This window comes from Astatotilapia calliptera, chromosome 4 (genome assembly GCF_900246225.1).
Source record: "Astatotilapia calliptera chromosome 4, fAstCal1.2, whole genome shotgun sequence".
NCBI lineage: Eukaryota > Metazoa > Chordata > Actinopteri > Cichliformes > Cichlidae > Astatotilapia > Astatotilapia calliptera.
The window spans coordinates 28,804,333-28,820,228 of NC_039305.1; the positions used below are offsets into that span (position 1 = coordinate 28,804,333).

General features: G+C 39.1%; 2 protein-coding genes across 2 annotated transcripts in view; one reads left to right on the forward strand and one right to left on the reverse strand.

Moving 5' to 3' along the window:
• On the reverse strand, window positions 1-12,249 carry LOC113021352 (cytosolic phospholipase A2 gamma-like). Its single transcript, XM_026165977.1, has 15 exons — window positions 12,189-12,249; window positions 9,273-9,491; window positions 8,757-8,867; window positions 8,271-8,413; window positions 7,958-8,144; window positions 6,784-6,886; window positions 6,525-6,665; window positions 5,887-5,952; window positions 5,733-5,792; window positions 4,853-4,999; window positions 2,754-2,837; window positions 2,483-2,637; window positions 2,229-2,400; window positions 1,955-2,139; window positions 1-513 (listed from the first exon to the last, which is right to left on the reverse strand). Exons 2-15 carry the CDS (start codon window positions 9,414-9,416, stop codon window positions 424-426), a joined length of 1,788 nt encoding a protein of 595 aa, XP_026021762.1. The 5' UTR covers window positions 9,417-9,491; window positions 12,189-12,249; the 3' UTR covers window positions 1-423.
• Window positions 11,408-15,896, forward strand: part of LOC113021353 (cytosolic phospholipase A2 gamma-like) — a 17,006-nt gene continuing 12,517 nt past the window's right edge. Inside the window, exons 1-3 of the mRNA XM_026165978.1 lie at window positions 11,408-11,655; window positions 12,234-12,344; window positions 15,450-15,592. Coding sequence (XP_026021763.1) covers window positions 11,542-11,655; window positions 12,234-12,344; window positions 15,450-15,592 — 368 coding nt within the window. The 5' untranslated portion in view covers window positions 11,408-11,541. The remainder of the gene's footprint in view (window positions 11,656-12,233; window positions 12,345-15,449; window positions 15,593-15,896) is intronic.

Here is a 15,896-nt window from a genome sequence, read left to right on the forward strand (position 1 = left end):
AGGTTAACAAATGTACTAAAAAACACTACACACAAACAAAGTTAGAGATTCATTTTACTTTTAGCATCAGTCAACTTTGTAAACATATTTTTACAGATATCACAATAATAATTTTCTAAAACCACCATAACTGCAAAGTGAAAAACCTTGTTTCACAGAGAAAAACAAAACATGTACAAGACATTACACAAAGTCATATAAGCACTGTCAGTATAACATAATAATGCAATAGTGTCATTGCATTTCATTCCTCTGTGGACATGTGAAGTTGCTACATTGAGCCACAAAACATTTACTGTTTAAACCCTGAATTGTTGGATTCTTGAACCCTTTCAATCCCCCTGCTTGGTGCCTCATGGCGGTTGTGATTGCTAAAACAAAAAGACGCATAATAAGCACTTCAAAACCGTCGTAGGATCAGGTTTAGGCTTGAGCTGCTTCCTGTTTGTCACCTTTGTCCCTCCTTTTCAGAACTCTAGTAAAGTGTTGAACATCTGAAGCCAGTGACCATAGCTGGAATGAAAACAGACCTCAGAGGGTTAGAAGCGCTCTTTTTTTTCAGTGTCATCAAATGTTTACTCATCAGAGATGATTAGATCAATGGGATTTTCTCTCTAGGTTTGTGCTTAATGTGCTCAAAAAGAAGTCATGCCCCAAATTTGATTGCATCTGTTTTTCTTTTAATAAAATATAAATTTCTTACAAAAACACAATATAAAAAGTTAAATCTGGTGAAATCTGTTCAATTCAAATTTACTTGATTGTTATAGATTCAGTTTATATCAAACATATCAGTTGCATTTTACACAAAATTACTGCAAAAGAATCTTTTATGAGTGTACAATGTAAAACACATTTAGGTCACTGTTGTTGTGAAGCAGCACTTTATGAATAAAACTGAACTGAACTGGATGCTGCAGGTCAGGCCTGTTAGCTGTCAGAGGGCAGGTTTACACGTACTTCTGAGCTGAAGGTTCACAGGTTGACATTTAACTCATAGTGGATATTAAAAGGTTGTTTTCATGCAAGTGATGGGGCAGAATCCACCGTTTTTTGTGCAAGAACGTGTGTTACAAATCTGAACACAAAGCTGCACTAGTCTCACTAGTGTTAAGCTCCCCACAGAGAACAGCACTTTAGAGCAGTTGTTGGGATAAGTGAACATGGGGGGACCTCTAGTGTCTCCTCTACAAAATTATATTGAAATAACAGCAATGAGGACTTAGCCCTTGTATGCCTCTCTTGTCAGCAAGGTAACGCAAAAACTACAATTTAATGAACTGTTCAATTTGGTGTGTATCTGGAGTCTCCTCTCAAAGAATAAGTTGGGTACCGGCCTTGAGATTTGTGTATGCACTCTCACAGTGCCCTCTGAGGTAATTCAGTAATCGAGAAATAAAATAAAGCTGGTGTGATGCATGACGTGTGAATTTTAACGGATAACGCATAATACTGGAAACAATGAAGACAGAAAGTCTATATAGGGAGAAAAGAGGGAGAAGGAAGAATTGACAAGGGAAAAGAAGGAAAAAAGACAAAGAGGATGACAGGAAAAGAAATGAGATGAAGCAGAATATTAAAGGGAAAAGAAAGAAAATGAAGGAACAAGAAGAACAAACATGATGAAAAGAGAATGAGAAGAAGGAGAGAAAGAAAGAAAATAAAAAATATCATAATAATCTAATACAGGAAAATTAACTACAAGGAAACAGAGAAAAGGAAGGGAAGGAAAGGTTGAGAGAAAAAAATGAAGAATAATCCCAGAAGGACAGAAAGAAGATGAAAAGAAAGAGAATAAGAGGATGGCGGATGGAAGAAAGAAAACAAAACAGAAGACTAAGACGATGAATGGATAGATTGGGGTGGGATGATGAGAAATTAAAAGAGGACAAACATTGTTTATGTACTTTTTCTCATGCATGGGGGAAGATGTGTCCACCATCTAAATGCTCACCGGGACGCCATCTGAAGCCTTGATGTGTCGGCGGATGACAGCCTTGGCTATTTCCCTGAGGAGAGTGTCCTTGCTGTACTTCATGTTCGCTTTCACCGTCTCCAACAAAAACTCGATTTTCTGCTGGCTGAATGGAAGCTGGAAGGTGGAGAACTCCTTCATCTTTGCTTTGAACTCGTTCTCATCTGGACCAGAAGAGAATTGCTGATGATCATGGCTGACATTATGTGATGTTTTTTTCCTTTTCTCTATGTGTGGTGTGTGTTTGATGAACCTTTGCAGTTCTGCCTGTTGAAGAGTGGCATGTAAAGGATGGTGGGCTCCTTCTTTTTCCCCTTGAAAACATAGCAGGGCCTTGGCCAGTCTTTCTCCTTCAGGAATTTCTCCTCTAACTTTGGGAAAGGTTTCTTCAGTTTGGCTGCATAGTCTCTGGCGAGAATCAGAGTCTGTGTGGAGAATTTCACATTAGTTTTTCCTGAAGCTGTGTGGATACATTTACGTGACATATCACATATGCTCGCACCTTACCCTGAAGGTTTCGTCAGCTCCGTATTCCAGAGCAATAAGGAGGTCAGTGTCTCTCTTTTCTCCCAAGAAGGGGGGGTAGGGCATGTTTATCATCACACCAGCATCTATGAGCTGCAGAAACTCTTTAACTCTAATGCATGATGGCACTCTGACATCTTCCAAAAACATAAATAACAATATATCATTCAGTTCCCAGTTTTTATCATCTATCAAGCAAAACATAGTACTCTAAAAAATAAATGTATGGTAAAGTTTAAGAACATCAGTCTACCTGGGTATTGGTAGAGGAAGTTTTCAGTTTTGCCCCATTCCAGTTTTTTAATCTGTGTGATGAGTGTTTGTATAAACCAAGAAACTGGGGAAACAAACCAAGCAACATAATGAAGAACTGAAAGCTGCAACTTGCTATCTGCATTTAATACATGCACCACATATGTGACAATCGTGCTCATTTGGAGTCATTTTCTGGTTGTCAGATGGTCATGATCATATCGTAACATCACTCCTGCTTTTGAGCTGCACCGTGGACAACAACAGAGCTCAGGGTATCAACCACACTGCTTATCTCACACCATCTTCTTGAACTAGCCTACCAGAAAGCCAACACAGATTTGTCCTTGGAAAAGTGGGATAAAACAAACTGTAATGTGACCATGGAACAAAAGACACAAACCCATTAACCACAGGTCCTCACAGACCGACTGGATGGTTTCACCATACCAAGCAAGCACACTCATTTGCAGAATTCCTCATTCAAAAACCTGCAGACCAGTTTCTGTTTATCATACGTGTATTATGATATAAGTACATATATCTGTGAAGGTTCTCGGTCATCTGGGTCATAAGTCTAAGGAGCTTGGAAAGCAAAGCGTCTGGACTTTAAGTTTCCTTAAAGATGTTTCACCTCTCATCAGAGAAGTGAAGCACAACATAGAAGAGCCTCTTTGATGGGACAAGACTCGGCTGTCCATCTGCATCTAAAGGTCAAAGGTTCGAGGATGCCAATGTTCACATTTTGGACAGAGAAGACAGACGGTTTGAAAGAGGGCTGAAAGAGGCAATCGATGTCCAGTGTGAACGACCATCTTTGAACAGAGATGGTGGTTTATGACACTAACTGTCTGCCATCGATAATCCAGTTTTGAGATCCTTCCCAGATGCCTTACTCACATCCTGGGCCTTCTGCCCTCAGGAAATCACATGATAGGGTTGGTCAAGGTTTCACAATGGGCCCACCTGAAACCTTGGCTGATTGTGACCTACACCCGTTTTCACACTTTGGCTCGTGTGATTAGGTAGCGGATCAATAAGGGGTCCATGACCCTCTTGGGGACACTCCCACAGGGTTTAAATCTGGGACTCTTCACCAGTTGCTCTTAGAACTGAAGAAGTTCTCGGATGAGAGGTGAAATGTCTTCAAGAAAGCTTAAAGAAGTCCAGACGTTTCTTTCAAAGCTCCTTAGAATATAACTACGTAGTTTCATAGTGGTGACAGTGTTTGAATCTTTTACCAAAACACAAACTACTCACTCATCAGCACTCCATCTTTTGAGCCTCGTACTCTTCTCTTTTTTTTTTTTGCTTTGCCATCCTAAACATAATTTATAATTCTGCTGCTATATATGCTGAAAAATAAATAGTTACATTTTGTGACAGGCAGTGAGGTCAGGATATACCCAGCATGCCCCTCTGCCATCACACATTTTAAAGATATTTGAGACTTGTTTAGCCTCTGACCACACATGATAGAAAATGATTATTACAGTAAATATGTCAATTTACGACACAACAACAGCATACAAACCATTGTAATATCAATGCCTGATGAAAATCGGTGTGAATTTGATAGCAGTGTGACTGATTCAGGACATGCAATGTCCCACTGGTATTGATTACATCATATACCTAAAATGCTGACCATTTATACACCATACCACACTTTCTGACCATTGCAGGCAGACAATGTACTGCCAAGACGCTTTCAGTGAACTGCATGGAGCTGTCAGAGTCAATGCATGTCACAGCAGGGGCTCAGTTTTGTATTGGATTTTGACTCGTTTGGATATGTGACTCATAAATGTTCTGTTTTAGTTCCTTACATAAGCTCTCATTCATTTTTTGTTGCACAGGCACATTTTACAATCATTAATGTGCCAGCTTCTGACTGTTTTTTAAAGAAAGTAAGAAGTATATTGTATCTTTAACTCTGGATTTGGTAAAGGCCAAAAACAGATGGAAATGCTATATACATAAAACTGAATTGAATTAAAGTAATAGTCACAGCAGACATTGTGCCCATACCGTCTCACTCTCAGCTTTCTTTCTGCTAAAACTGTGTTGATCAACAATAACAAACTTTATATTACTGACCGTAATATCTGGCTGGTCCTTCATCCATATTCTGACTCCACGACTGTAAGGAGGCCAAAGTTTTCTGACACCAGTCCTTAAAGATCACATTATGCAGTTCTAAGAGCTTCATCTCAGATGATGCAGTGTAGTTTATTTTGATGCCCTCTAAAAAATAAGATCATATGTTCACTTTTAGATGAATCGTTTTCACATTAACAGTCAGTATTAACTGAAGCAAACAGTAAAGTGTTTTCTGGACGTCTGTAGATCAGGAGTCTGTTGTTATCACTTGTAATGATTCCAAAAACTGCAATGGTGGTACTGGTACAATAAAACAGCTTTCAGGTGTTTATCCATCGCTTTTTGTCATAGCTGAAGTTGTCTTGTGGCACATATTATTTGGGCAAACACCAGCAATATAGATGTTTTGGGTTTGTTGTTGACTCTTTAAATTAAATTAATTCAATTTAAATTTAATTTGATCTGGACTGATTTTATGGCACCGGCCAAACTTAATATACTTGTGATAAAACACTGTTTACAGGTTGCTCATGATATTCATATGAAGTGCACACTCAGGATATAACCTCTAAAACATAAACTCGGATTAAAATAATTTCAAATGGAATAAAAAAGCTAGGGTGACCAGAAGGTCCTGGGTTCGAATCCACACTTTCTATGGTCTTACTATGTCTGTGTGGACACTCTCTGGGTACGACGGCTTCCTCCTACAGTCCAAAGACACGCATGGGGTGCACCGGCGATTCTAAAGAAACTCGAGGTGTGAATGTGAACGTGAATAGTTGTCTGTCTCCGTGACCTGCCACACAACTCTGAATTGGATAAAGGAAAGAAAATGGATGGATGATCCAGTTATAGTAACATGTAATGACTGTACCTTTAGTCCAGAGAAACTCCAACGGGTTGTTTTCATCAGTAGCTTCCTTCCCCACTAGAACTGAGCACACACAAACAGTTGTTTAGTTCTACTGTCGCATATTAAATGCATTTAGCAAATGCTTTCTCATAACAAGACACATTCAGATTTCTACCTTTTAACCAGTCAAGAATATAGGTCACCACACTCTCATCGTCTGCTAAAGCACTCCCCACTAAGCCTGCAGAACAGACCAGACACACAAAGGAGACACACTGTGAAAACATTAATATTAATAATAAAAATAGAACAATATACCTATGAGGAAAACTGTAAATAAAAATAATATTAGGGCAAGGGAATAGTGGAAGACATGTCGGAGGTTCTTGGCACTGTACAGCAGTCTGAGGACAGGATTTTGCACGATCCAGTATCATCACATGAGCAGTGCAGTTGTATACAGGTACAGATATTCCTGAGGCTCCACAGAGAGCCACACACAGGTACCTGCATCACACTGACAAGCATCTACTTGTCAGTAGATCTGACAAGTAGATCTAAAAGCATCTTGCATGACCTCTTAACAGCAATAACAAATGTTCATTTAATTATTATTTGATCTCTATTTGAACTGTAAATAACAAAATACATGAATTTAGTGTTTGTTGGCCAAGTGTATTTTGTCTGAGGTTTAAAGTGACAGCTGGTGACCTTTGCAACAATGCTCATGACACAAGATAAAAGTTATTATTATTATTACATTCCTTTGTTTGGCGGAGTTGGTGTTTCTAGCAGACAAAGAGATGGACGCACCTTGCAGCGTGACCATGTCTAGTTCTGGCCCTTTGACGTCAGAACCAGCTCCATGAATTCTGCTGCCCAGGTTTGGAGTGTTAATGAAGAGACCCAGATCTATGAAGCCAGCCTGATGAGGAGTCATCTCAAACCATTTGCCTGAGACAAACACAGAAAAACAGAAGCAAAAAGACTGAGTCAGTGACTCAAAGAAGAGCAATATACACATGAATAACATTTGGAGACGTATGTTTGCGTAATTGTTTGTTTTTAGTACCTTTTTCAGAATCATGTTGCAAGCAGTTTTTGTTCACTGTGCTATAAATGGGATAAGGATTGGTGATGCTTGTGCCATCCTCAGAAAGACTTCGGACATCCAACTGACAAAAACAACGAACCAGATAAATAAATAAATAAATAAACCGTCAACACTAAACTGAGATAAATGAAATAAATATAAAATTAAGACCGGGATGGATCATGTGCTTTAGGAACATAAATTATGAAAACTAACAAGACCTCTCTTATTTGCAGTCTGATAAAACCTTATTGAATTCTTACGTGATATTGCATTTTTCTTGCTGTAACTGCCTAATAACCTAACAATGACCTGAGAGCAATCCACACCAGCTGCATTGCAGAGCATTGCGTCACTTCATACGCATCAGTGATTGCCCCCAGAATGCATTGAACAGACAGAAGAATCAGGAATGACACAGTGGAAAGGATGCAGTAGTATGTATGTCACATGGAGCATGTGATAACATGGTCACAAAGTGAAGATGGGCTTTTTAGCTGGAAAATCACCCTGGACCAGCAGCGGAACTACCTGCTGAACTGGATTCCATCTCACCCGTCACTCCTACTCATTCTTTTTTCCCATGATGATTTTTTTAATGTTAGAAAAGGTTGATTCTGGTTTAGGCTCATACTGACGTTTTGCTCTTCATCTGTTCATCTGTAGAATTTAATTATGGTAATCAAATTATACCAGAGAGGATTTTAGAAGGAAGTCGGTGCATTTTAGGTCATCAGGTGTGTCTTCTGGAATTCTGCTGTAATCTTACTTCCCTGATTTGCATTTGTGTAGCTCGCAGCATTACCCTATACAGCGTAAAGTCTCTGCTTCTCCTGAAGCTTAATTTTGACTTCTGTGTTAAATCTATGATGTAACCTAAGGGCAAGTTATAACAATATTTATGTCTTTTTTAAAGCATCATAATAAAGTGTATTCTTATCATGTTGTGATAGAGCGAGTACACTGACACCTGGTGGTTTAGCGCAGACTTTTAGTATGCTGTATGGAGACACAAGCCTTTCTGTCATTATTAGCATAATGTTTGCATTCATTCATTTATTCAGTTCACAGGCATCCTGCAGTGTGAAGCCACATTACCGTGTTTCTGGATTTCCAGAATAAAATGAGTCCAGTTGAGTTCTTTTGGCCTTACCTGTTTCATGATGAAACCAGAGGTTAAGACCCCCCAGATGTCAGTGAGAGAGAAGTGACCATCTTTTGCCCTCTTGGCCAAAAAGATCAGAACATCCGTAAACCCAATCCCAGGCTTCGACAGCCTGGACACAGCATTGTCCATGTTGGTGCTCCACTGGTGGTCACTGTATAAGGTGGCCATGGACCTGAGGGAAACAGTCAGACCACAAAATACTCAGCCCACGCACATTATAATGAACTATTCAGCCTTCTAGCTAGTAAAGTCTAGCTAACCAGTTATGTATAGCGTGACTCTGTCTGTACTTGTTTACCAGGCAGACCCAGAAACTCCTCCCAGGTAGAGCACAGTGTCCAGCAAACCATCTTTTTCCATCTGAAAGAGGGATCCCATCAGACCCACAGCTGCTCTCTGACCTCCGCCTGACCCCAACAGTGCAATGTGAGGAACCATATCCTGGTGAAAAGAGAGAGAAAAACAGGTGGGTGATGGAAAAATAAAGTTACCCAGTGGACAGATGAGACAGTCCAATGAGAATGAAGTGCTCTGTTTGGTCCAGATTTCTCTGATTTCTAATGCGCATGTTATCCTATTTAATAATTCCTGGAAATGGCCAAGCAGACAAGTCAAGAGATCTTAAAGTGATCGGAAATTTATGTCATTGTACTCTAGTTTATATATATGCTGTATATATAAAAAAGCTGAAAAGCTGGCTGGCACTGAAAAATAAGCTACTGACAAAGAAAAAGGGAAGGAAGAAAAAAAGACTTATGACTTATGTATTTGAGAGTTTTCTCACCAGTGTACATGTGAGTCCCAGTTTATTGAGTGATTTCTGAACTACTTGTTTCCTCCTCAGGACAAACTCCTGCTCTCCAGCAGATAAGGACTGTGACTGATGTACATACTTCTGCAACACACAAGGAAGTATTACAGGACGCACATAAGAAAACTTTAAGGTTTGGATCTACAACATAAATATTAACTATGTAAAGTGTCATTTTAAATATACACTTTAAAAGATTTGCCATTTAAAAAAACATGACAAAAAACTAGATAAACATGTGTAAAAACATTGAATTTCTCTTTAATGTTTGACTGTTTCTGGATCTTGACTGTTTCATAACGAACATCATGAGTTACACATCCATTAAAAGCCAAACATCATATCTTTCTATCTCATTCTTGGATTCATAATGCAAACACAACAAGAGCACTCAAACCACTCTGTACATGATTAAATATGAAACATCAGGACTCATAAGACCTGCTTCAGAAGACATTTAGCTTCTGTGGACTGAATGATTTTCTTCACCTTGAACTCTGAAAGAGCTGGATTCTTCTGCTGAGGGACTGTCCACAGGTTCCTCCTGTTGTCCACAGGTAGTCCCATAGATCCCATCATCACAATACAAGCACAGAGCAGACCAGTCGCCCGGCTGGTATATCCACACAACATGGCTGGATGTGGACGGAGCAGACTAAAGATTCTCGTCTAGCTCAGAAGTCCTTTTTATGTCCTGCTATCAGGCAACTTCATGGTAAATTAGAACAATGCTGACGTCAAACAGACATATCAGAAAATGATATGGAGGCAGAACAAGATGTGTATGTTCACATCTAACTGTCCTTCATATCACTCTAACAGTGCGTTTATCTGCAAAGCAAAACATAACTTTTTTTTCTTGTGTTGTAATTTAAATAAAGCCTTTATTTTGTTGGGTAAAGGTTTTGGAGAAAAAAGTTCTTTAACTATTTTACATTTGAATTTATTCAGTCATTTATAGGCCGGGTTCTGCCTCAAGTGGTTATTCAAAGATTTGTATAGCACTTTTGTCAGACAAAGGTTCACTACTTCAAACTGAGAAAGAAAAAATATATATAGAAACTGTAATTCAAGCTAAATAAAATATAAAAGAAAGTATATGATTATCTAAAAGCCTGGGTAAAAAATAACATCTTTATGTTTTATGATCTAAACATAACATAGCAGAGTGAATAGTTAAAAGGACAGCATTATACAGAGTAGGTGCTACGGCCAGGAAACCATGGTCTCCATGAGTCTTTAGGTGAATATGAAGCACTACCTGAAGACCTGACACAGTGAGAGGAGGAATATGTCTGCAATATATGTTAGTGCAAGGCTCTGAAAGTGAAGATGCAAATTTTAAAATGTATTCTAAACTTAACTGAGAGCAAATAAAATGGGAGTAATGTGTGAGCTCCTATTAGTCCTGGTTAAAACTGTTGCTGCAGCATTTTGAACAATTTGAAGGAGATTTTAAGATGTTTTCCTAATACAGAAAAAAGAGAATTACAAACACAATAATCTAAATGAGAGGAAATGAAATCATGGATAACCATTTCCTTTACAGCTTAAGACACAACATCTCTCAGTTGAGCAACATTGTTCAGATGGAGAAAAGGAGAATGAGTCAGCTGCTTACTGAACGCACCCAGAGAGACACAACCATCCAGTACAACACAAAGCTTACTAACAGAAAAAAGACAAAAGAACCTAAGGATCCAACACATGCTTTAATCTTCAAACCGTCAGGAGCAATAAGCAGAATCTCAGCTTTTCTTCATTTAACTGCAAAGAATTTACAGCAGGGTAATCTTTAGTACCTCCAAACACGGTAATACAGTAGAAAGGACATGTGCTTTAAAACAGTAACACAGCTGAATATCATCAGCATAAAAAATTTAGGAAATCTTATGAAAACTTGGCAAATATATAGCAAGCAAAGCAGAGGCCCCTAAGGAGCCCCACAGGGGCCGTTTAGAAGTTTGCAGGTAGTGTGTAGATGAGACTTTTAAAACAATGGTTCAACAGGGACATTCTTGAAAAATGTATCAAAGTTATTAGATACGATCGAACAGAATTAAAACTTTTTCGAAACAATGATTTGGGTAAAATATCTGTAGGACATGACAAAGGTTATCGTTGGTTATCTGCTATGTTCTCCAAAAGAAGCAGAAAAAATAAAGCTTTCCACTATGTTACAAGCCATTAAAAAGAAGGCTAGATGTTGGTGAAACTGCCTGCACATTTTTATTTTCCCTACAAAAATACTGGTATATATGGAGATGTGGGAGTTCAGTTCGATTTATTTACATAGCACCAAAACACAACAATCAAACAACTGCTTTTGACCAAGCACAGCGGGAAGGAAAAACTCCATTTTAACAGGCAGAAACCTCTAGGAGGCTCAGGCATAGCCATTTGCTGAGACTGGTGATGGGAGGAAGACAGGATAGTAGACACACTGTGGAAGACAGACTGAGTTTAATAAAAAAATAATGATTGATTTCAGGGCGGTGTATAAACACATTGTGAGTGAAAAATGTGAGTGAAGAAGAAAAAGTTGACATTTGATTTTACCATAGTATTTCCATATTAGGCAATACTTGTGTAAAAGTCCCACACATGGTAGGAATTAACATTCCTCTGCGTGTTTGGGCTCATTTGACTTCTTGTTCTGCACAGACAAATTTAGCTAGAGGGAAGCTGACAGAAACAAGAAGTTTCCCTGCGGGGTGAATTGAACTTTTTAATTTGAAAAGAAGGTTGGCTTCGCAACATGCAAACAGGACTAACAGGTTTCATGAATGCAGTGGTTTGTCTTTGCTTTGTGAATTCTGTCATTCTTTCACAGGCAGCGGACAACATGGAGGGCAATGTAGCTCTGTCTGAGGTGAGGCATCAGTGAGAATAGATTTGAATTGACTATATGTTGCATGGTCTATGTCGTAGTTGAACATCTAAATTATTAAGTTAAAGTGCCATTTAGATCTATTTTGTATTTTTTTAAAAATACAATTCATAACTGTAGTTACTTTACAGACATATGCAGATAATACAAAACATACAAATAATCTGTGATATATTTATATATAAGAAGACTTAAAATAAGGAGCTAGCCTGAAGAATATTAAGTCAACTAGTTATTATTATAGAAATTATGCATTTACAGATGTATATCATTTCTATCCTGGCAAATTTCTATATTGCCTTTTATTAGATTATTCTTATTTCCGTTTATACAGTGTGGATGAACTGAAAGATATTAGCATTCATATATACTATCATAAACATATTCCCTGGGAAATGTGAGGAAAAAGTGAATATGCCTTCTTTATAAGGTTTCATATGATATTACTCTGCTGCAGCATATGAATGTACAATATACAATATGTGTAGCACATTTCAGTGTCTGAGTCAGCTTACCTCTGGGTTGAAGTCAGTGCTTCTCTGTCTTGATTGTTTTTGCAGAGACCTATCCGTCAGTCCCACTCTCTGTGTGCTGGTGAAAAGGAGTATGTTCACAAGAGGAAACAAATAGTTCTGCATTCACTCAACACTCTGGAAATCAACTGTACAGCTGTAAGATAGAAACTGTCTCCTCATCCTTCTGTTTCCCCCCTCCCCTTTCTTTTTTCCCTTTGACTTTAATCTCCAGCTCGACTTACCTCATACATTTTTTTTCACCAAATGTGTGTAGTACTTAAAGTACACTCAACAAAAATATAAACGCAACACCTTTGTTACTGCTCCCATTCCCCATGGGATGGACGTAGAGACCTAAAATTCATTCCAGATACACAATATAACCATCCCTCCCAAACAGTGGTCACAAATCAGTCCAAATGTGTGGTAGTGGGCACATCTGCTATATTGAGATAATCCATCCCACCTCACAGGTGTGCCACATCAGGATGCTGATCTGACATCATGAGTAGTGCACAGGTGTACCTCAGACTGCCCACAACAAAAGGCCACCCTGGAATGTGCAGTTTTGTCTCACAGCAAAATGCCACAGATGCCACAAGCAATGAGGGAGCGTGCAATTGGCATGCTGACAGCAGGAATGTCAACCAGATCTGTCGCCCGTGCATTGAATGTTCATTTCTCAACCATAAGCCGTCTCCACAGGCGTTTCAGAGAATATGGCAGCACATCCAACCGGCCTCACAACCGCAGACCTCGTGTAACCACACCAGCCCAGGACGTCCACATCCAGCAGGTTCACCTCCAAGATCGTCTGAGACCAGCCACCCAGACAGCTGCTGGAACAATTGGTTTGCACAACCAAACAATTTCTGCACAAACTGTCAGAAACCGTCTCAGGGACGCTCAACTGCATGCCCGTCGTCCTCATCGGGGTCTTGACCTGACTCCAGCTCGTCGCCGTAACAGACTTGTGTGGGCAAATGCTCACATTCGATGGCGTCTGGCACGTTGGAGAGGTGTGCGCTTCACGGATGAATCATGGTTCACATTGTTCAGGGCAGATGGCAGCTGAGAATGTCCCAGTTCTTGCATGGCCAGCATACTCACCGGACATGTCACCCATTGAGCATGTTCGGGATGTGCTTGACCGGCGTATACGACAGCGTGTACCAGTTCCCACGAATATCCAACAACCTCGCACAGCCATTGAAGTGGAGTGGACCAACATTCCACAGGCCACAATTGACAGACTCCATGCGACGATGTGTTGCACTGCATGAGGCAAATGGTGGTCACACCAGATACTGACCGGTTCTGGGTCCCCAGACCCCCAATAACGCAAAAAACTGCACATTCCAGGGTGGCCTTTTGTTGTGGGCAGTCTGAGGTACACCTGTGCACTACTCATGATGTCAGATCAGCATCCTGATGTGGCACACCTGTGAGGTGGGATGGATTATCTCAATATAGCAGATGTGCCCACTACCACACATTTGGACTGATTTGTGACCACTGTTTGGGAGGGATGGTTATATTGTGTATCTGGAATGAATTTTAGGTCTCTACGTCCATCCCATGGGGAATGGGAGCAGTAACAAAGGTGTTGCGTTTATATTTTTGTTGAGTGTATATGATAAAGGAAAATACAGTGGGTGATACTGTTGTACTTAAAAGCATGTGATGTCTTTTATAGTAAGGAAAGCAGAGATGATGATGGGAAATGAAGGTGGCTTATTAACAAAACAGCAATATAAATATTAGGTCAACCAGGTGATTTCTCATAAATTCTAATTTGAAAGCATTGGAGCAGCAATGAGAAACCATATGCCAGGCTAGCCAACAAAGCTGCCGACCTGTCAGCTGCACAGCTAAAACGATTGTTAATGGGACCCAGATATGCCCATGAAATTAAGAGATGCTACAGATTCTGAGGGAATTGGAGACAGGAAGATTCAAGCCTGCCTTACAGTCAAGCTAACGTAACTTGGACGTAAGTGAAAAGTTAACACGAGCCAACGATGAGAGAAAGCTTCTGGACAGAACACTTTTTGTAAAGTGATACAAAGAGAGAAACTAATTTATTTTGGTTTTAACTGATATACATTTTTAGATTTCATTGAGCAAGTACTGCTTGCTTTGCTTTCTCTGACAGGACATCACTGGTTAATAGCCTCTTGTTTTCATTGCAAAGTATAGAAACTGTTATGGGTTTTGGGTTTGGTTTTCTATCATGTCTTTTTGTGGTGTTTACTTCCTTTTTGTGTAATTATCTTCATCTGTGTTAATAGTCGTCAGTATATTTATAGTTCTGTCATTCACTTTTTTAGGATGTGTTTTTAAGCTGTTTTCTCAGCATGCATTTGTTTTTCAATTTGTTTCTTTGCATTTATGTTAGTTTCCTTCTCTGTTGGATTTGTGGACTTCTCCTGGCAGTCTTGTACAGTACCTTTTGTTGTATTTTATAAATGGGCTTCAAAGGGAGAACAACAACAGAGGAATGAGTGTAGTTTATATATGGGCTTTAAAAAAACAATTGATGTTTTGGTAAATATGACCAAGTAGTTTTCATACTTCAAGCTAATCAAGCTATAACAGAGAACTGAAAAAACCCAACAAAACCAAACAAACAAAAACATAAAGGAAAAACTAAATTTCTTGAAAGCTTTTCTAGCAGACACCCCTGAAGCCTTGATCTTTTATCTCAATGCACAATGAGTCAGGAATATAATTTACATGCCACATTGCAGTAGTCCATAAAGTGGGCCCACATGCAGACAAAATACTGGGGCAGAGTGACAGCTAGATAAATGGAACGCTAAAAACAAGAAATCAGCAGGAAAAAACACCATAAGGCACAGTAATTCAAGGGTGAAAAGACAACAACACTATATACACACCAGGGAGATAATTAGACACAAACAAACTCAATCAAGGCAAAAATGTATGTAAAGAGAGAAAGTCAGAGGAGTAAAACACAGAGAGAAACACAAGAAACAGTATACAGGAAGAAAACAGGATTCAGTTCCCCACATCGTTTTGTTGGCATTAATTAGAGATGCTATTAGGGGATTTTTTTTTGGCTTTAAGCAGAGAACCGCTAGCTGTTTTCCTGTTTGGACATTTTATGACAAACTGAGTTACAGACAGATGGCTGTAGCTTCAGATTTACTATAAAGATGTGAAAGGGTTATTAATTGTTGCATCCAAAAACTGCAGTGCAGCTATCAAATAATATCTCTCCTTCATATTTTCATCCAGGACTCAGTTCCCCACATTGCTCTGTTGGCATCAGGTGGGGGTCAGCGAGCAGCTGTGGGTCTGGTGGGTTCCCTCCATCAAATGGAAAAGGAAGGTCTGCTGGACACACTGCTCTACCTAGGAGGAGTTTCGGGGTCTACATGGTATAAACAATGACACAAACATTAAATATAATTCTTTCTTTACCAGAATATATTATAAAATAGTCATTACAGTGGCCAAGTAGAAACAATATATACAGTGTGTGTATATATATATATATATATATATATATATATATATATATATATATATATATATATACACACAGTGCATATACATGCATGTTAATTGATATATGGGATGTTTTTCTGTTTATGTTAATTAGCTTTTGGCTTGACGTAATAAGATTTATATTTCTTTTAGATTATTTTGTGATTACCACCTCCATGCACCTAGCACCCCTTT

Excerpts from the sequence above, each read along its gene's own strand:
- LOC113021352 (XM_026165977.1), bottom strand. The coding sequence starts at position 9,416 with ATGTTGTGTGGATATACCAGCCGGGCGACTGGTCTGCTCTGTGCTTGT. Across the intron at positions 5,953-6,524 it reads AGACATGGTCACGCTGCAAG|GCTTAGTGGGGAGTGCTTTA; the intron begins GTGCGTCCATCT and ends TCTGTTCTGCAG. Across the intron at positions 5,793-5,886 it reads TATTCTTGACTGGTTAAAAG|TTCTAGTGGGGAAGGAAGCT; the intron begins GTAGAAATCTGA and ends GTGTGTGCTCAG.